Source organism: Scyliorhinus canicula, chromosome 3, assembly GCF_902713615.1.
Source record: "Scyliorhinus canicula chromosome 3, sScyCan1.1, whole genome shotgun sequence".
In the NCBI taxonomy this organism is placed as follows: domain Eukaryota; kingdom Metazoa; phylum Chordata; class Chondrichthyes; order Carcharhiniformes; family Scyliorhinidae; genus Scyliorhinus; species Scyliorhinus canicula.
This window is the reverse complement of record NC_052148.1, coordinates 270,005,580-270,027,153: the sequence shown is the minus strand read 5'-3', so window position 1 is coordinate 270,027,153 and position 21,574 is coordinate 270,005,580. Positions and strand designations below refer to the sequence as shown.

The window sequence follows — 21,574 nt, the reverse complement described above, 5'->3', positions numbered from 1 at the left end:
ATGTAATCTGAGTTTGATGAGCTGAAGTCATGCTCAATATGAATACATAGTCGTGTTAGAAATCATTCAGATTAAAGGTACATTGTACAATCAAGAGTAAAAGAAAGTTACTTTACGATAATGTCATATAAGCTTAATAACTGCGAGAAGGGGAATATAAACCTTAAATCGGGGACAGCCAGCACAGTCAGCTCTCATAGATCGGTCATGGGAAGAATAGAACATAGCAACCGAGCAGAACAGCGAATCCATCTGAGGAAGACCAAAAGGTAAAGAAGAGAGAGTCAGTTCTCATAGCTGCCCTCGGTCATAGGAAGGATAGAACACAGAAACTGAGTGGAACAGCGAATCCATCTGAGGAAGACCAAAAGCTAAAGAAGAGAGATTGTCAAGGTGGACCTGAAGGTCTTTTCAACCAACCAGGAGAATCCAGAAGCAAGATCTTTTTACTTTTCTGTAAAGACAGTGATTGCATCTTTTAAAAGAAAAAATATAATAATTAAATAGCTTAAAAGTTTTAACCTGAAACAGTGGTTATTACAAAGTCTACTTTACTTACTTAGCAATGCGGGACCCAGGATCGATGCTACTAAGTGGTAAGTAAATAAAATTATTCTATGAAGATATGGGTTATACCAGGGGATAACTTGAAAATATAGTTTGCCCCGAATAGCACCCACCTTAGTCTGCATAGGAGTCAGGGAGTGAGAATCCCTGTTCACCATTTAGAATGTCTTATTGACCCTTTTTGGTATAGGGGGAATTCTAAGAATAGTGGTGATGTTTTTTACTTCAAAGTGTAAATGCTTTAGAAACAGTTCAGAGGAGGTTTACCTGACTAATATCAGCAATGGATGGGTTGTCTTCTGAGGAAAGGTTGGAGAGGTTAGGTTTGTATCCACTACAGTAGATTTCGGCGTCGGGCTACAGAGAAATCGGGATAGACGATCAGGTGGAGAATGGCTTCTGATGCCGGATTCGGGGCAGGTGGCGGTTTGACGCCGGTTCCTCCCACCCGTTCCATCCAAATCGGCATCATCGGGACGCGCGCCGTGTGCAGCCGTAATGCCATTGGCGCATCTTCAGCTAGCCACCCACGATGTTTCCCCCCCCCCCCCCCCCCCCAATGTGCCAAGTTCCCAATGTCTCCTGTGGTCCCAGCGGTTGGGAACCTGGGGGTGGCCACAATGGGAAACCCCAATGGCCAACTGCTGGAGCGCAGAATCCCGCTGCCGGTGGAGGAAACGGGTGCAGCGGGACAGGGAATCCCGCCCAATGGCTATTCAACTCGACTCGTGTTGAATAAGGGGCCTGAATGGGGGAACACGCGGCCGAGGCCCCACATAGCCCCGTTTGTCACAGTGCGGAGCTCCGCTCACCAGATATCCCCATTGTAGTGAGAGATCGGGATGCCATTTTTAAATGATGCCCCGATCTCCGAGACCCCCGAAACAATCCCCAACCTCCCCACAGCCCAAAAATAATATGGGAGAGGGAGGAACCCCCCCCCCCTCCCAAACACCCACACTGGGCAACCTTGGCTGTTCACACACACAGAAATGCCAGCTTGGCAATGCCAGGCTGGCACACAGGTGGCACTGCCAGGCTACTAGGCTGGCACTGTCAAGGGGCAAGCAGGCACTGCCAGTGTATCCAGGTGGCACCAGAAGTACCTGCACACCACCTGCCCAAAGGGGCCTCTGATCCCCTGGGAGACCCCAAAAATGCCATCTTGCTGATATCCATTTGTGGGGCCCAGTACCACGTGGTGCTCATCCAAGGTCCCTGTGGGTAGGACGGTGGCGCAGTGGGTTAGCCCTGCAGCCTCACGGCGCCGAGGTCCCAGGCTCGATCCTGGCTCAGGATCACTGTCTGCGTGGAGTTTGCACTTTCTCCCTGTGTTTGCGTGGGTTTCGCCCCCACAACCCAAAAAAAGATGTGCAGGATAGGTGGATTAGCCACACCAAATTGCCCCTTAACTGGAAACAATTAATTGGGTACTCTAAATTTATAAAAAAGAATCCAAGGTCCCTGAGGCAAAGAGGTTGAATTCCAAAGCTTCAGGTACCTCGGGAATCTGCACATTAAAGTTAGACTAACTGTCTCGCTCTAATATGAAGATTTGCTAAAAAGCGATCCTGCCCATTCTGGGCGGGATTCACATCACAATATCTTGCGAGATTGCGTTGAATCACGCAAGGCGTTGCGAGCTGGGTAGATCCCGGGAGGAGGGTCTCCCAGCTTTACACAGCCATGCTGCGCCATGGTGAGCTGCTTTCTGGCACAGCGTGGGTATAGTATCGTGCCCTAGATATATGTTAGGGAAACAAGATAAGGGATTTATATTTGTATTGGTTAAAAATAAGGTATAGTTTTAAGTGGGTTTTATTTAATATTTCTGTGGAAGAAAGGGTTAAACGTACAGGGCAGCACGGTAGCATGGTGGTTAGCATAAATGCTTCACAGCTCCAGGGTCCCAGGTTCGATTCCCGGCTGGGTCACTGTCTGTGCGGAGTCTGCACGTCCTCCCCGTGTGTGCGTGGGTTTCCTCCGGGTGCTCTGGTTTCCTCCCACAGTCCAAAGATGTGCGGGTTAGGTGGATTGGCCATGCTAAATTGCCCGTAGTGTCCTAAAAAAAAAGTAAGGTTCGGGGGGGGGGTTGTTGGGTTATGGGTATAGGGTGTATACGTGGGTTTGAGTAGGGTGATCATTGCTCGGCACAACATCGAGGGCCGAAGGGCCTGTTCTGTGCTGTCCTGTTCTATGTTCTACAGTTAGATTAATGCTGGACAAAGGTATCGGTATGTGTGGGGGTTAGTTAAGTTCCAACTGTGATTCTATTGTGCTTGTTGCAGCATGAAGAGTAAATAGAAGGCTAGAGAAGGATAGGTTGTCACTTCGCAACAGGGGGCCACCTTTCAGAGGGAAGGGATTTTCCATGTTGTTAGTTTTAGCTGAATTCATTGGCATTTGGAGATCGTTAATGAGAGAGAAGGCAACTCTCACAGCTCCAATAGAAGCAGTTGTTTTAGAAGGCTAAAGAGGGAACATGTCTCTCAGCCTTGCTGGAAGAAAAGCCATACAATGGAGTAACGGTTAAGAAACCAGATGATGGAAATCGAATACCCAGCTAGTTAAGGAAACTAGAGAAACAAAGACAAGTTTCTAAGACGTCTGGAGTGAACAGAACTCCAGGGAACCAGAAGAGATTACTGTTCAGTAAAGTCACAGCGAGTTGGAAAGGCTCTGGATCGTGAGAGGCCAGAAATATATCTGCAGTAGTGCTAAGGTTTGTAAGAAATTATTTAAAATTAGAGTTTGTGTCAAACCCTTTAAGAGAAAGGAAACCTGAAGGGCAAGGTATAAAACCTGAAAGTGAAACCTTGACAGAAGCAGCAGAGGGAAAGAATAATTTAAAAGATTTGAAAGTGTGACTTTTGAAAGTGGAATTTGAAATCACTTGTGTGGAAGCCGGAGTTCAGTCAGACAAGATGGCTCACGGTGTAAGAATCATATAGAAATCCACATCTTGGTTTCAGAGAGGAGTGTGTCTTACCACAGTCATCTTGTCTGCTTAAAATGGACTTTGTGTGTTAATGAGACCATTGTAGCTTAAAATGTACTTTGTAATCTGGACTGACCTGATTAACACTACACCCCTGTATGCTTCACCCAATGCAGGTGTTTATGTAATTACATTGTGTACCTGTGTTGCCCTATTATGTATTTTCTTTTCTTTTCTTCCCATGTACTTAATGATCTGTTGAGCTGCTTGCAGAAAAATACTTTTCACTGTACCTCAGTACACGTGACAATAAACAAAATCCAAATCTGTGTGTAACTGTTAACCTAAAGAGGAGTACATAGAACAGTACAGCACAGAACAGGCCCTTCGGCCCTCGATGTTGTGCCAAGCAATGATCACCCTACTCAAATCCACGTATCCACCCTATAACCGTAACCCAACAACCCCCCCCCCCCAACCTTACTTTTTTAGGACACTACAGACAATTTAGCATGGCCAATCCACCTAACCCGCACATCTTTGAACTGGGGGAGGAAACCGGAGCACCCGGAGGAAACCCACGCACACACGGGGAGGACGTGCAGACTCCGCACAGACAGTGACTCAGCCGGGAATCGAACCTGGGACCCTGGAGCTGTGAAGCATTTATGCTAACCACCATGCTACCGTGCTGCCCTAGTAAAGGAGTATTGTTTCATACTCCAATGTTTCATGTTTAATAATTTTTTTTCCTTGTTGTTAAAACTAATTAGTCTTCGTGTGACTCTATTCCACCACGTTTTATAGAAGAAAAGGTAAAAGTTAAGCCAGGGTTCCATTCTGGGATCTTCCTGTCCAGTTATAACACCAACTGGGATTTTAATATACACATTCGGTACTTCGTACACAGTTTAGAGAGTTCATTAATCCATTTTCCATTTTGAAATAGACCAGGATCCAGATTCACTGGATTCTCATTAACACGCGGGGGAAAGTTAATTTTTCATTTCATTTAGTCTAATAAAACTGTTCATTGCAACCTGTTGTGAATGTTCCGGTACAGGTCACTGCTGGATCCTCATTCAACTGAGTTCCACACTCACTGAAGAGCGGTTTGCAGGTCAGAGGAACCAGGTTACATTAACTGTGAGGATTGATTTGGGTCCAATACTGAAACGCAAGTAGCTGCCGTGTGGCAGAAACGTCATTGTGTGGGCTTTAAATGAACGCATGATATTTTTGACAGACAAATGTAAAGGTGGATGTGTATTATTGCGTGTCGTGTGGAGTATACGATTTGTCAGCTAACGCTTAGAGATGGATTTTACAGGGTGTGTGTGGCATATTGGCCGTACCCCACTCCGACCTCCCCCTCCCCTGCACACAGTTACAAAAGCTGGTTTCAAACAGACCAATTTTTAAAAACAAAGATGCGCCCTGGGCTTTGAGGGCAGAAAGTGATCAGGCACCCTAGGGAGAGGTGGGTAGGGTGGGATGGAGGGAGGGGGGGGTGACATATTTTGGAGGCCAGGAGGGGAAGCAGAAAGGTGGGGTTCACTTGGTGAGGTGGGGAGTGGAGGGTCCTGCCCCAATGTGCACACAGGGCAACCCAGCCCCCCCCCCCCCCCCCCAACCCTCCCCCGAAAGATGTTACACTCCCTCCCTCCTTCCTCTTTCCCCTACCGAAAAAAAAATGCCTAATGGGGGCTGGGGGGGAACATAAAATCCAGGAATTAGAATCTGAAAGAATCAAAACAAACAGGATTTCTGGAAAGGAGAAAGGAACAGTGTCTCATATTAGCTACTTCAGACATTGCTGGGTTAAAGTTAACGCACCTGAAACTTCTGCCTGGTGTGAACTTACTTGCTAAAAGTGCTGCCTAAAATAATGATTTGAATCCACAAGAGAATCCGTGACAAAGCGCTTTGCCAACAGCACCCCCCCCCCCCCCCCCCCGACAGGGTCTTCAGAAGTTTGTCGAAGTGCCACTAGTGGGCAGACAGTGCCACCTGGTGGCTGGAGAACACGGGCAACGGTTACACGTGGAGAATAAGTTATTTTGTTCACCTGTTTCTGGGTTACTTTGCACCGGTGCTCATGGGGCAGGTTGCTTTTGTTGTCACGGAACCATTCTCCCAACACACCTGCATCCCAGGTGAGAACTGAGGTGGAATTTGTTGACTTTCCCCTTTCCCAGCCTGTTAGCCGTGACTACCATTCGTTCTGCTGTAAATAAGTTCAGTCGGTCCTGGTGACGTTGTTATTCCTCCTGAAGGATAAGCAATACCGTTTTTTTCAAAGAAGAATTATTTTTTTAAAATTTAAAGTACCCAGTTATTTTTTTTCCCAATTAAGGGGCAATTTAGTGTGGCCAACCCACCTACCCTGCACATCTTTGAGTTGTGGGGGCGAAACCCATGCGAACATGGGGAGAATTTGCAAACTCCACATGGACAGTGACCCAGAGCCGGGATTGAATAGAGCATAGAATTTACAGTGCAGAAGGAGGTCATTCGGCCCATTGAGTCTGCACTGGGCCATGGAAAGAGCACCCAACTTAAGCCCCACATCTCCACCCTATCCCCGTAACCCAGTAACTCCATCTAACCTTTCGGACACTAAGGGAAATTTAGCATGGCCAATCCACTAACCTGCACATCCTTGGACTGTGGGAGAAAACCGGAGAACCCGGAGGAAACCCACACAGACCTGAGGAGAATGTGCAATCGGAGAAGAGTGAGGCAGATCAGGATCACTGTGAAGCAGACCGGGAGGAGTGTGAAGCAGATCAGGATCACTGTGAAGCAGACCGGGAGGAGAGTGAAGCAGATCAGGATCACTGTGAAGCAGACCGGGAAGAGAGCGAAGCAGATCAGGATCACTGTGAAGACACTGGGAGGAGAGTGAAGCAGATTAGGATCACTGTGAAGCAGACCGGGAGGAGTGTGAAGCAGATCAGGATCACTGTGAAGCAGACCGGGAGGAGAGTGAAGCAGATCAGGATCACTGTGAAGCAGACCGGGAGGAGAATGAAGCAGGTAAGGATCACTGTGAAGCAGACCGGGAGGAGAGTTAAGCAGGTCAGATCACTGCAAACAGAGCTGGAGGCGAGTGAAGCAGATCGGGATCACTCTGAAGAGACGGGGAGAGTGTGAAGCAGTATAACCTCTCAATCTTCGACCATGAGTCATTTTTTATAGAAGGTTAGGGGCCTCACGGTAGCATGGTGGTTAGCATCAATGCTTCACAGCTCCAGGGTCCCAGGTTCGAGTCCCGGCTGGGTCACTGTCTGTGTGGAGTCTGCACGTCCTCCCCGTGTGTGCGTGGGTTTCCTCCGGGTGCTCCGGTTTCCTCCCACAGTCCAAAGATGTGCGGGTTAGGTGGATTGGCCATGCTAAATTGCCCGTAGTGTAAGGTTAATGGGTTAAGGGTATACGGGTTATGTGGGTTTAAGTAGGGTGATCATTGTTCGGCACAACATCGAGGGCTGAAGGGCCTGTTCTGTGCTGTACTGTTCTATGTTCTATGTTCTATGTTAATACACTGGTCTCTGGATTTTTGTGGACCGGGAAGACCCCGAAGATTAGGAGGGTTTTTTTGGAGTGGGTACTGGGGGGGGGGGGGGGGGGGGGGGGGGCAGCTCGCGCTGCTGAATATGATGAATTACTGCTCGATGGTGAATATCGCTATGGTTAGGAAGTGGCCATGGGGTTGGGGTTGGGGGGGGGGGGGGGTTGGTGTGGGGTCAGGTGGAACTGCGCACATCCAACTTTAATATAAAAAAGATAGAGAGGGGATAAAAAAATAACACCCATCCCACAAACAATCCCAAAAAATACAAACTCCAAACTTACCCCAAAAAACGCCAGCAAATCCCCATAACCACATACACTCACCCAAAATATAAAAGTCCCAAAATAAATATCAATGCAAATGACCCTCACAATTCACAAATTAGTTTGTCCCCGTCCACGTTTCTTTACCAACACACCCGTTTCCTCCGGCACATCAAAGTGATAATCTCTCTCTTTAAAAGTCACTCGAAGACGAGTCAGGTATACCACACCAAAATCTCAGATTACTTTCACACAATGCGCCCTTGGTCTTGTTGAATGCTGCATGCCTTCATCACACACCTTCTCGCCAGTTCTGCTCCCACGTCCTGATCTATCTTGACAACGTGGCCCGCACATCTAGAGTCTCGATGGTCCTTCGCCCACCTCGTCTTGTCTTGGTACCTGTGGAACTTGACCATGACCATCCATGGTGGTTTCCCAGATGGGAGCTCCTGCCTCAGTGACCGATGAGCCTGGTCCAGCTTGGGAGGGGATGTCAACCTCCCCCTCCCCCACCACCTTGTGAAACAACTTGGACATATAGTCCGTAGGCATTGGGCCCTCCAGATCCTCTGGCAGCCCAATAATTCTTACATTTTGCCCTTTGGAGCGGTTTTCCAGATCGTCCACCTTGACCTTTGTGGAAGGGAAATTAACATAAATGAAATACTGCTGAAATATTTTGATTTCGGCCTTATTATGATAACACATTGTCCTCCGAAAGATAACAAAATGCGTACTCGAGTTGTTTTTAAGCCAAGGGCAAGAACATACGTCCTACGTATTTCATCGTACGTACTTTCCAAGGTCTATTTAATATAAACATGCCTGTTTACGTCAGAATATAAAAACATGCATTCTTCAATCGAATCGCAGAGTGCAGCGCCCTGGCTTTGCAGCTGGAACACTCTCTCTCAGCAAATATATTTGTGTAAATAAATTTCCTTCAATCGAACCTTGAGGAATTTGTCTTTCTTATTATTTCCACGACAACCTACAACAGTTTGTGCCCTTCAGCCGGCAACAACACCTCCACCTCCTGACTCCTCAAAGCCTGGCCAACATCTACAAACTCTGGTCAGGAGTGGGATGGAATGCTCCCCTCTTGCCCGGACGAGCGCAGTTCCGACAACACTCAAGAGGTTTGACACCATCCAGGACAAAGCTTGATTGGCACCTTTAATATTCATTCCCTTCACCACTGGCCCACAGTGTGCACCATCTACACGATGCACTGCAACAACTCATCAAGGCTCCCTCGACAGGACTTCCAAACATAGGGCCTCTACCATCTGGAAGGACCAAAGCAGCACACACATGGACACCACCACCCGTGAGTTCCCCTCCAAGCCACTCACCATCCTGATTTGGAAATTTGTCACCATTCCTTCACTGTCACTGGGTCAAAATCCTGGAAATCCCTTCCTATTAGACCATTGATGTATCTACATCACATGAACGTTTTTCCCCCCAGAATTTACAGTGCAGAAGGAGGCCATTCGGCCCATCAAGTCTGCACCAGCTCTTGGAAAGAGTATCTCCACTCTATCCCTGTAACCCAGTAACCCCACCTAACCTGTTTTTTGGAAACTAAGGGACAATTTAGCACAACCAATCCACCTAACCTGCACATCTTTGGACTGTGGGAGGAAATCGGAGCAACCGGAGGAAACCCACGCAGACAAAGTGCAAACTCCATACAGACAGTCACCCGAGGCTGGAATTCAACTTGGAGCTGTGAGGCAGCAGTGCTAAACAGTGTGCTGCAGCAGTTCAAGAAATCAGTTCACCACCACCTTCTCAAGGGCAATTATGCAGAGGCTAAAAATGGTGGGACTCACCAGCGATGCCCACACCCCATATAAGAAGCAAAAAATGACTTGAAATGAAAATCGCTTATTGTCATAAGTAGGCTTCAAATGAAATTACTGTGAAAAGCCCCTGGTCGCCACATTCTAGCGCCTGTTCAGGGAGGCTGGTACGGGAATTGAACCATGCTGCTGGCCTGCCTTGGTCTGCTGTCAAAGCCAGCGATTTAGCCCAGTGTGCTAAACCAGCCTCTTGGCCATGTTGTGGGAAACAGGAATTTACCATGGTGACGGATACATGGGTGCAAAGACTATTGGGAGAGACAGCTGGTTCTAGAATAGGAAATTAGCATAACAGGGAAAATAATGAAGTCTAAACTAGGGTTACAGTGCATGTATGTGAATGCATTGTGCAGAGTGTGGTAAATATGACACAGATAGACATGTGGAAAACTGATGTTAGTTATGGTGATCACAGGGACTGGCTTGAAGAAGGGTGGGTTTGGAGTTAAATATTCCTGGACACAAGTGGCCAGAAAGGAAGGAATGGAGGAGGGGTGGTGGTAATGATTAAAAAGAATATTCCACTGCTGGAGGGCGCAAATTGCCACAGCTGTCAAGGGCAGAATCAATTGGGCTGGAGCTAACGGACAAAAATATGAAATGATATTCTTTGCTGTGGTCTACCAACTAGAAGGCCAGTAACTAAAGGGGAAAAGGTAGAGAACCAAATTTGCAAGGAAATTACAGAGAGGTGCAAGGATTATAGGGTAGGTATAATGGGGAATTTAATTATCTGAATATAGACGGGGATAGTTGTAGTGTAAAGGGCAGAGAGAGAGAAGAATTCCTAGAGTGTGTTCAGGAATATTTTCTACAGTAGTATGTTCCCAATCCAATGAGAAAGGAAGTACTGATGAATCTGGTTCTTGGGAATGAGGTGGGATAAGTGGATCACCAGTCAGTCGGACAGCGTTTTGGGGGGACAGTGATCACTGTATCATAAGTTTTAAGTTCCTTCCTCCCACACATTCACCAGCAAGGCGGCAGAGTTGCTAACCCTGTTTGTAGCATAGTCGAGCCTAGTGGGGTGGTGGCTGGGTCACACCAGTGCCACCCTATTGAGTCACTTAAAATAAAAAAGGCACGTGTTGGATTTTATACGCCTTTCACAACCTCACAGCACTTTACAGTCTCAAACATAAATCCAACAGGCATGTCAGGAGGAAGTTCCATTATAAAGGATTGGTGAGAATGTGGAACGTGCTATCACATGAGGTCACTAGCACAGGAACGTTTAGGAGCAAAGCTGGGCGTAGCGTGTGAAAGAGAGGAATGGAAGGATAGGTTGAGAGGGTGAGATGAAGAGAGATGGGAGGAAGCTCACATGGTTCAGTAACCAGTTGTCTGGATGGCCCATTCTCTGCTGTACATTCCATGTAATTTCATAATGCAATGACATCACAAAGCAGCTGGAATTGATCTTTGCTGATCATAAAAGAGAAATATTCACTTAAATTCCCCCTTTGCAAGTGACTCCAGGCAACATGATTTCTAGTTACAGTACTTAACACCTGTCTGTCTTTGAAACACACCCACTGGCCTTTGTGCAACAGGTAATAAATATTATCATATTTAATTCCATTGACTCACTAATTGCAAAGCTGATTGCAAAATAAATAATGGAAATAGATATCATCGATTGGAAAGGGATTGGGACTATGTGGTGTCAACTTGGCTCATTGTTTGCACTCTTGCCTTGGAGTTTGTCCAACTCTATAGACTTGAGCACAAGGTCTAGGCAGGCTGATACATCACTGGAGTTCTGAGCGAGTGCTGCACTGTTGTCGATGCCAACGTTCAGATGAGCTATTATGAAAAGGCTGGTTAGGTGGATGTAAAAGATCTCCCAGTACTGCTTGGCATGAGCAGAGCAGAGTGTCCTCCTGTTGACCTGGCCATCAGTCCTCTCTTATTGGTCAACTGGAACAGATGACCTGGTCGTTTATTTCATTACTGTTTGCGGGATCTTGCTGTGCAGAAATTGGCCACCATGCTTCCTCGGTTGCAGCTGTGACTAAATTTCAGAAAACAATTCATTGGCTGTAGATCCACGTGGTGTAGGTACACCCAGAGTGCTGTTAGGAAGGGAATCCCAGGATTTTGATCCATGGATAGTGTAGAAATGGTGACATAGCTCCAAGACTGGATGGTGTGTGGGAATATATCGGCCGTTCCTTCAATTTCACTGTGTCAAAATCCTGGAGCTCTCTCCCTAACATCACTATAGGTGTACCTACAGTAATTGGACGGTGGTGGGTTCAAGAAGGCAGCTCCTCAAGGGCAATTAGGGATGGGCAATAAATGCTGGCCCAGCCAGCAACTCCCACCCACATCCCTGAACAAGTAAAAGAAAATATTCTGCTCAACAAAATGACTGCTGGGGCAGGGAACACAATTTCATTTGTGACCCTGTCTCTGCACAGTGCCCCGCTTCTTTTATTTCTTTTGGGGGGGGGGGGGGGGGGGGGGTGGGGGGCTGGGGAGAGGGAGACAGGGAGAGAGGCTGAGGGTGGAACAACACTCACGATCCTGGGCAGCATGGTACCGGGGGAAAGATGGCAAACTTTAGGTTTCTTCCCTTGAGTTGTGTACGAATTTGGAACTAAACCTTGAAAAAGCAAGAGCGGTATAGCTGATTTAATTGGCAGCCAAAAATACCGTCGGGTCAATTCATTCCAGGAAGCAGGTTTAACAGAGCTGGGCTGGGGGTAGGACACGTGGAGACGCAGTGGTCACCATGGCAGCAGCTACACAGTGAAACAGATACAATCTCACAATGGGGGGGGGGGGGGGGAGGAGCAACAGCGGCTACACACAGGCAGACATATACACACAGATACAGATCCAGGGAGACATTTAAATAACATCGAGTTACAGGAAGAAGAGATACATTTAGAAAATGGGAGAGAGATTTAAATACAGATACATTGAGATACAGACAGAGATACATTTAGATACAGGGAGAGAGATTTAAACACAGACACATTGAGATATAGACAGATACATTTAGATACAGGGAGAGAGATTTAAATACAGATACATTGAGATACAGACAGAGATACATTTAGATACAGGGAGAGAGATTTAAATACAGATACATTGAGATACAGACAGATACATTTAGATACAGGGAGAGAGATTTAAATACAGATACATTGAGATATAGACAGAGATACATTTAGATACAGGGAGAGAGATTTAAATACAGATACATTGAGATACAGACAGATACATTTAGATACAGGGAGAGAGATTTAAAAACCGACACATTGAGATACATTTAAAGGGAAGAATTTAGATTCTGGGAGACAGAGAGATGAACAGTTAAACACACACACAGATACAGTTAGATACCGAGTGAGAGAATTAGGGAACAGGTCCAACTGAAAGAATTATTTTCTGCAGTGACCCAACCAACTTGGGTAAAACCCCAAGAACGGGAAGAAAGTCAAAGGAAGTAGTAGCGTACAATAGAATACCTTTAAACACTTTCCCAGCCTGACCCGCCCCGCGTTCGCTTGTGGAGAAGTTCTAGCGGTTGTGTTTGTTTTGTCTTTGGGAGAAGGAAGTGTCCCAATTTATTCTGTGTTTCTCCCGGCAGCGTTTGTAGCTTTGCTGATCTGAGCGACTCGATCTTGCCTCGGCTGTGAGTGGGGAATTGGGAGCTCTTTACCTCCCACACCGAGTCTCTGCAGAGATGTACGACCGCGCCCCGAGGGAGACAATCTTCGACTCGGCTCTGGGCAGCACAAGCCCCAACGTGGGACCAGCTTCATACAATGCCAACGGCAGCAATCACTTCTGTGTGTGTAAGGACGGAGGTGAGGGGCACACACTAACCACAGCAATGTTTCAGCGCCCACTCTCCCAGACCAAAACTGGAAGAGTTAGTTACAACCCAGTGTGCAATGTGTGTTAGCTACAAACATGAGTGCGTGAGAGGGAGGGCGTTTCAAGGCACAAATCATACAGTGTGTTAACATTAGCAATGAAAACACAAAATGCTGGAAAATACAGGACGGGCTAACGTTCTGGGTGTCTAAATGTATCTCTAGCTGTAGACAGATTTAAATACAGATACATTGAGATACAGACAGGGATACATTTAGATACAGAGACAGAGATTTAAATACAGATACATTGAGATACAGACAGATACATTTAGATACAGGGAGAGAGATTTAAATACAGATACATTGAGATACAGACAGGGATACATTTAGATAGAGGAGAGAGGTTTAAATACAGATACATTGAGATACAGACATATACATTTAGATACAGGCAGAGAGATTTAAATACAGATACATTGAGATACAGACAGATACATTTAGATACAGGGAGAGAGATTTAAATACAGATACATTGAGATACAGACAGGGATACATTTAGATAGAGGAGAGAGGTTTAAATACAGATACATTGAGATACAGACATATACATTTAGATACAGGCAGAGAGATTTAAATACAGATACATTGAGATACAGACAGATTTAGATATAGGGAGAGAGATTTAAATACAGATACACTGAGATACAGACAGAGATTTAGATATAGGGAGAGAGATTTAAATACAGATACACTGAGGTACAGACATAGATATCTTCTGGATGTCTATCCATGTATTGCTGAAAGAGTTAACTTGACTTTGATTTACACATGATTTGTTGCCAGCTCTCGATTTTGATTTATTTCTTTTTGCAGCATATATGTGTAACGTGCGACCTTCAGTTGAAAAGGGTGAATTTGAGGGAGCATTTTTTGGTTTACTGATCCAGAGAATCAACAGTGTTTGCTCTTGTTATTGAATCAGTCACCTGGAAACACAGCTTTAAATCCATGCACCAGGCAACGCCAGTGTGCCCGGCTGGATCCCTGCTCAAGAACCACAAACATTTTGAGTGCCTGAGCCATCTCCCTTTACCAGAGCAATCGAAAACTAATCCCACTGTTTCATTCTCTCTTTTTTCACCAATATCCTCCTGTGCTTCAATTTACCTGGAAGCTGCCAGTGTCTCTACCTCACCCTGCTTCCTGGTGTCCAGACATTTCAGGCTATGTTTACTGTAAAGAAATTTATTTCTTCCATCTCCTCTGATCACACTCAATTTTAGATTGACTTTTCAGTTCATTTCAGCCAAAGGGCACAGCCTTCCTCCATTCACCCTTTATAATTAGAAATATCTTCGTTAATTCTCCTTTTGGACCTATTTGCTTAATAGTGTAAGTGACTCCGATGACAGCCTGTCGCTGTAACCTCCCATTGCTGACATCCAGCTGAATCGAGGGCACACACTATTGCTTTAATGCCCCTTTAACAGTAGGATATTCAAAGCTTCAGACTGTTTACTCTGATTGTATCCTAACCAATGTCTCACTGCTCCAGCTTGTCTGTATGTAGCACAATAAAAATGCCCCAGGGTCCTTCAGAGGGGTGACTATCAAACAAAGCATTCCACTGATTCCCTTAAGTAGATATGAGGACAAGTGACTAGTAAATTCACCAAAGAGGAAGTATGGGCATGATTCACCCAAAAACTTTCCAAATTGGGTTTCGGGCACATTTGGCTGCTGTTTCGTGACAGCTGTAATGTTGAGATTGGCACGACTATTCAATGGCACTCAGCCAATTTGTTTGGATCTGTGCTACTGTGCTGCCCCCAAGTGGCCAGAATTGGTGGAGTGCAGAATTCTCAAACATAAGGAGGGGCAAGGCCATGGGGCATTCGAAAGCAAGGATGACATTTTCAAATTTATCATTACCTGTTTACTCTGCCCTTTTAAAAAAAAAGCTTAAGATCTACCTCTGACCATACCTTTCATGTAATTATCTATTTGTAACCCTAAATCTCTCCGAGGGTGGTGAATCTGTGGAATTCTTTACCGCAAAGAGATGTAGAGGCTGGGCCATTCAGTATGTTCAAGGCCGAGATAGATTTTTAATCAGTGAGGGAATCGAGGGTTATATGGATAAGGCAGGAAAGTGTGGAAGTTGTGGATGTCTCGCCATATCACCCAGCATCTTCCCATCGAGTCCATACTTACACTCATTATTACTCTTCCCAAAATATATAAATTCAGTAATGATGATTATGAGATGATCTAATTAAGGCAGTTAAGATGGTTAAATAATTTGACAGTGTATTGAGAGAGAAATTCCCTCTGGTGGGGAATCCAGAACAAGGGGGAAGAACCTTTCATTGATAATAATCTTTATTAATGTCACAAGTAGGCTTACATTAACACTGCAATGAAGTTACTGTGAAAAGCCCCTAGTCGTCACATTCCGGCGCCTGTTCGGGTTCACAGAGGGAGAATTCAGAATTTCCAATTCACCCAACAGAACGTCTTTTGGGACTTGTGGGAGGAAACCGGAGAATCCGGAGGAAACCAAACACAGGGAGAACGTGCAGACTCCGCACAGACAGTGACCCAGCCGGGAATCGAACCTGGGACCCTGGCGCTCTGAAGCAACAGAGCTAATCACTGTTTTACCTAGCTGTTACCTAGCCAAGCTGTTCAGGGGTGATGTCAGGAAGCACTTCCTCACACAAAGATGTGCAGGGTAGGTGGATTGGCCACGATTAAGTGCCCCTGAATTGGAAAAAAAATGAATTGGGTACTCTAAATTATTTTTGTTTTAAAACTGGGTCTCATATGTGGGCCAAATTTCCTTCCATAAAGGGCAACCATATTTTGTGAAATGGCATTAGCTTTCAATTTTATGAATTAATTGAATTAAGACTCCACAACTGCAGTGGGATTTGAACCCATGCCCTACGGTATTAGCCTGGGCCTCTGGCTGGCTAGTCTGGTGACATTATATAGAATATATAGAATATATAGAATATATAGAACAGTACAGCACAGAACAGGCCCTTCGGCCCTCGATGTTGTGCCGAGCAATGATCACCCTACTCAAACCCACGTATCCAACCTATACCCGTAACCCAACAACCCCACCCCACCACCACCCACCTTACTTTTTAGGACACTACGGGCAATTTAGCATGGCCAATCCACCTAACCCGCACATCTTTGGACTGTGGGAGGAAACCGGAGCACCCGGAGGAAACCCACGCACACACGGGGAGGACATGCAGACTCCGCACAGACAGTGACCCAGCCGGGAATCGAACCTGGGACCCTGGAGCTGTGAAGCATTTATGCTAACCACCATGCTACCGTGCTGCCCTACATTACTGCAACACCAGCTCCCCTACTTTCACACCCTCCCTCTAGCCTTGAAGCTCCTCTGCTTTAGATGCCTTAGGACCAGAGGGCATCATCTCAGATAAAGAGGTCACCCATTTAAGACAGAGATGAGGAGGAAACTCTTCTCTCCGAATGTGGTGAATCTGTGGAATTCTTTACCGCAGAGAAATGTAGAGGCTGGGCCATTCAGTATGTTCAAGGCCGAGATAGATTTTTAATCAGTGAGGGAATCAAGGGCTATGGGGATAAGGCAGGAATGTGGAGTTGAGGATTGTATCAGATCAGATCAGCCATGATCTGATTGAATGGTGGAGCAGACTCGATGGGTCGAATGGCCTTCTCTTTCTGTTAAAAAAAACTGCTACGGACTCTGCTGATTTCTATAGTACGAAACTATCTTGGGCGAAAACAATAATAATTGACAAGTATCTTCCTGTTGTACGTAACCAGTGAAAAGCCAGACGACACTGGCTGTATCATTCTAGTCCAACACCCAGGGAACAATCAAGGACCGAATGTAGCTAGAATGCCACCTGCTGGATATTGCAGAATGTACATCCCAGATCCAAGAACTGAGAATTTGTGATCATCCAGAAAAGTGAGGATTGAGAGGTCAGAGATCATAAAGATCACGAAAGGTTTTAGCGGGTGGACTTCGAGAAGATGCTTCCATTGACAGGCAAAGACCAGCACTCGCGGCCGTGAATCTCAGGCAGTCACTAATTAATCCAAAAGGGATTTCAGGAAAAACGTTATTCTCCAGAGAGCAGTGAGAATGTGTAACTCACTCCCGCAGGGAGTGGTTGAGGTGAACATTGTAGATGTTTTCAAGGGGAAGTTGGATAAACGTAAGAGGTAGAAATCAATAGAAGGTTACACTGAGCGAGAGGGGTGAAACCGGGTGGGTGGAGGCTGGTGAGGATCATAAACATCAGCATGATCCTGCTGGGCTGAATGACCAGTTAGATTTAGATTTAGATTTATTATCACGTGTACCGAGGTACAGTGAAAAGTATTCTGTGTACAGCTCAAACAGATCATTCCGTACATGAGAAACATAAGATATACGATAAATACACAATGTAAATGCATAGACATAGGCATTGGGTGAAGCATTCAGAGTGTAGTGTTAACAACAGTAGAGAGGATGTGTGGACAGATGCGACCAGTCCATAACAAGGTCTTTTAGGAGTCTGATAACAATGGGGAAGAAGCTGTTTTGAACCTGTTTAGTGCATATTCTCAGACTTTTGTATCTTCTGCCCAATGGAAGAAGTTGGAAGAGTGAGTAAGCCGGGTGGGAGAGGTCTTTGATTATGCTGCCCACTTTCCCCAGGCAGCGGGAGGTGTAGACAGAGTCAATGGACGGGAGACGGGTTTGAGTGATGGACTGGGCAGTGTTCACGGCTCTCTGTAGTTTCTTGTGGTCTTTGGCCGAGCAGTTGCCATACCAGGCTGTGATGCAGCCAGATAGGATGCTTTCTATGGTGCACCTGTGAAAGTTGGTAAGAGTCAATGTGGACATGTCACATTTTCTTAATTTCCTGAGAAAGTATAGGCGCTGTTGTGCTTTCTTGGTCATAGTGTCGATGTGGGTGGATCAGGACACATTTTTGGTGTGATACAGTATCCACAACTAGGAATTTGAAGCTGTCAACCATCTCTCCTTCGGCCCCGTTGATGCTGACAGGGGTGTGTACAGTACTTTGATTTCTCTGCGGTGAGCACTTTGTAATAAGCAAACCGACCCCCACCCCTCCACCCAGGGAGACCTCATTATTTAATGTAATTGGTAAAGATGATACATCAATGGGTCAGTCTTGGGAAAAGACTGGACTGAGATCGTGGAAGAAGAAAAGGATTTCCAATGATTGTGCAGTCAGTGTCTAAAAATGAAGAGGCTCCAGTTAAATAAATAAACAGGAAAGAGGAGCCCTGTTGCAACGTTCACTGTGGCCGATGGTACTTCACACAGATTGTGTTCCTGAATGCTTATTTCACACTTTTTAAATGATTGGAAACTCCTTCTCTTTGCTGTTGTACGGACTTACTGCTGAGCTACAAATTAACATGTAAAAGAGAGGAGCCAATTAAACAAGTATCTAGTGCAATACTTTTTTGTTGTTGTTGTCCTGGATCTGAACAACTGGACTCACTGGCTGCCGAGTGGAATATTCTGCTGGCCATTGTTGCTGTTTGATTATACTCGTAATGACGCTTCAGTTCTCAGCCACCTGTGTTGCTGCTAAAGCCATAATCCCTTGGGCCATGGGAATTAACATTCGGATAAAACCCCTTCGCTGTTCTGCTCCCTTTATAAGATTCTGGGCATCACTCTGCTGTGGGTTAACCTGGTGCCTTATGCAGCTTGGTGTCAAATGTCATCTGATAACACTCCTACCAGATTCTCCATCTTACCAATCGGCAATTAATACGGGCGCTGGAACCTGAAACAAAAACAGAAAATGCCAGACAATCTCAGCAGGTCTGACGGCCTCTGTGGAAAGAGGACGGAGCAAACGTTTCGAGTCTGGGTGACTGGCTGGCTTAAGAGCCATCCAGATTCAAAATGTTAGCTCCCTTCTCTCTCCGCAGATGCGCCCCCCCCCCCCCCCCCCCCCCCCCCCCAATCCTTTAAGAAATAAAGACTCGCTTTTCACATTCATCTCTGGATTTTACAGCCAATTAAGTACTTTTGAATAGTTCCTGTTGTAATGTATCTATGGATGGCCATAGCAGCCAATTCGCAAGGAGCAATGAGCAGGTAATTGGTTTTAGTCGAGTTCATTGAGGGATGAATGTTGTCCAGGGCATTGGCAAGAACTCTTGTGCTCATTTCAAAATAGCGCCATTGGGTTTTTTATCATCCACCTGTTGAAGCAGACTGGGCATTGATTTGGCATCTCGTCCAAAAAATGGTGCCTGCGACTGTGCGGCACTCCCTCAGTACTGGCACCAGAGGGTCCGTCTGGATTTTTTTGTTCGGGAGTGGGACTCAAGCCCATCGCCTTCTGCCGCCTGCAACATTATGACCTTTTGAAAAAACTTTTTTTCGAGTACCCAATTAATTTTTTCCAATTAAGGGGCAATTTAGCGTGGCCAATCCACCTAACCTGCACATCTTTGGGTTGTGGGGGCGAAACCCACGCAAACACGGGGAGAATGTGCAAACTCCACATGAACAGTGACCCAGAGCCGGCATCGAACCTGGGACCTCGGCGCCGTGAGGCAGCAGTGCTAACCACTAGGCCACCGTGCTGCCCATTAAGACCTTTTAAACCTACTTCTTTCATCAACCTTTTGCTTATAGTGCTCCAAATAGTTTCCTCTTTGGCCTGATGTCCACTTGGGTTCCTACTGCCCCTGTGAAGCACCTTTGGACATAGTTCTATGCTAATTAGTTGCAAGTGGCAGCCCAGGTTCAATTAAGTTCACTTCTATTAAACACAGCTCCCTACTGGTAGTGTAAAATCACTGACTTTACCATTTAAAACCCACCATTTCCATGCATCTGCAAACACTCCACCAGGTCCGACCAGCTGACGGACAACTAGGCACCATCGCTAGATTTTAATTAATCAACATCATTTTTTGAAGATTTTGCGAGATTTGTTCATGCAGTGATTTATTAATCCCTGACGCTTTGCACGGCAATTCAATATTGGGTCTTTAACAGCTTTTTTATTGGATAACCATGAAAACCCCAGTAACCCAAGTTTCTCTCTGCAGATGGATATGCTCCGTTTATGTCTTTGGCCAACCGTGATTCTATATTCAATGTTCCGGGTGCACTTCTGTCTCCGGGTCCACAGCACTATGACATTAACCCAGTGCAGGTAAGGAAGAAATGAAATGAAATGAAAATCGCTTATTGTCACGAGTAGACTTCAAATGAAGTTACTGTGAAAAGCCCCTAGTCGCCACATTCCGGCACCTATTCGGGGAGACTGTTACGGGAATCGAACCGTGCTGCTGGCCTGCCTTGGTCTGCTTTCAAAGCCAGCTATTTAGCCCTGTGCTAAACAGCCCCTGTTATTGCCAACTCAATGTAACCGATAAAAGCAAGCTCGCTCTTTCAGGAGAACAAATAATTCTAAATAATTGCACAACAAGTCTTGTTATTTATAAAGGTAAAGTCGCCATAGTCCCAGATGACCATAGGCTGCTTTGACTTTGAGGGGGATGAGTTGACCGGTGGTGATTCTTCTGTGTAACATGTACAGTTCCTTTGTACCTGTCAATGCAGATCATCAATTATTTGCTGGGACGTCTCATTATGAATCCTGCAAATTTCTACAATTAACATCGCCTCCATCAACATTTCTTGAGACAGGGTAACCATGCACATACATATAATAGATTTGAATGGTAACAAATCATTACTCGGATCATTAATATTAAAAGTCGCTGCCAAAATATTCACTCACGAATATCTAGAGCTGCAAATGAGCAGATTTCACTGCCGACCTCTCACTGCTTGTCCATAGAATCTGTTATAACCTGCCTGGTTCCTATTGGCCATGGTTATTTTTTTTCTTTATTCGTTCATGGGATGTAAGCCTCGAACCTGGGACCCTGGCGCTGTGAAGCAACATTGCTACCACCCATGTCTCCAGAGCAGTACTCTGGGTCTCTGGATTACTAGTCCAGTGACAATACCACTATGCCACCACCTCCCCATGACTCTTGGGAAGTATGAGTTCCCCCAATGAGGGGGGGGGGGGGGGGGGGCAGGGCAGTCATTAGTAGGTGCAGCTGTATAAATATTTATATTCGTGGCCCTCACACAAGAATCCCTACAGTGCCGAAGGAGGCCATTTGGCCCATCGAGTCGGCTGTCTGAAAGAGCACTCTACCTTGGCCCACTCCACCATTCCTGTAAACCCCACCCAACCTTTGGACACTAAGGCGCAATTTAACATGGCCAATCCACCTAACCTGCACATCTTTGGATTGTGGGAGGAAACCGGAGCACCCGGAAGAAATGCAGACACGGGGAGAACGTACAAACTCCACGCACACAGTCATCCGAGGCCGGAATTGAACCTGGGTCCCTGACTCTGTGAGGCAGCAGTGCTAACCACTGTGACACCCTATGAGGGGAGATTTTTCTTGGATGTATTTAGGATTCACATTAGATCATT

General features: G+C 45.9%; 1 protein-coding gene across 6 annotated transcripts in view; it reads left to right on the top strand.

Annotated features, from left to right (window-relative positions):
• The first annotated feature begins 563 nt into the window (after nt 1–563).
• stpg2 (sperm-tail PG-rich repeat containing 2) overlaps nt 564–21,574 on the top strand; it is a 587,689-nt gene continuing 566,678 nt past the window's right edge. For 3 of the 6 annotated variants that reach the window (XM_038792784.1, XM_038792779.1, XM_038792785.1), the window contains exons 1-3: nt 12,037–12,670; nt 12,815–13,034; nt 20,160–20,266. In XM_038792784.1, coding sequence (XP_038648712.1) covers nt 12,911–13,034; nt 20,160–20,266 — 231 coding nt within the window. In that variant the 5' untranslated portion in view covers nt 12,037–12,670; nt 12,815–12,910. Of the gene's footprint in view, nt 597–4,568; nt 4,626–10,686; nt 10,767–12,036; nt 12,671–12,814; nt 13,035–20,159; nt 20,267–21,574 lie in introns of those variants that run through there. The other 3 variants (XM_038792780.1, XM_038792783.1, XM_038792782.1) reach the window with 3 other exon arrangements.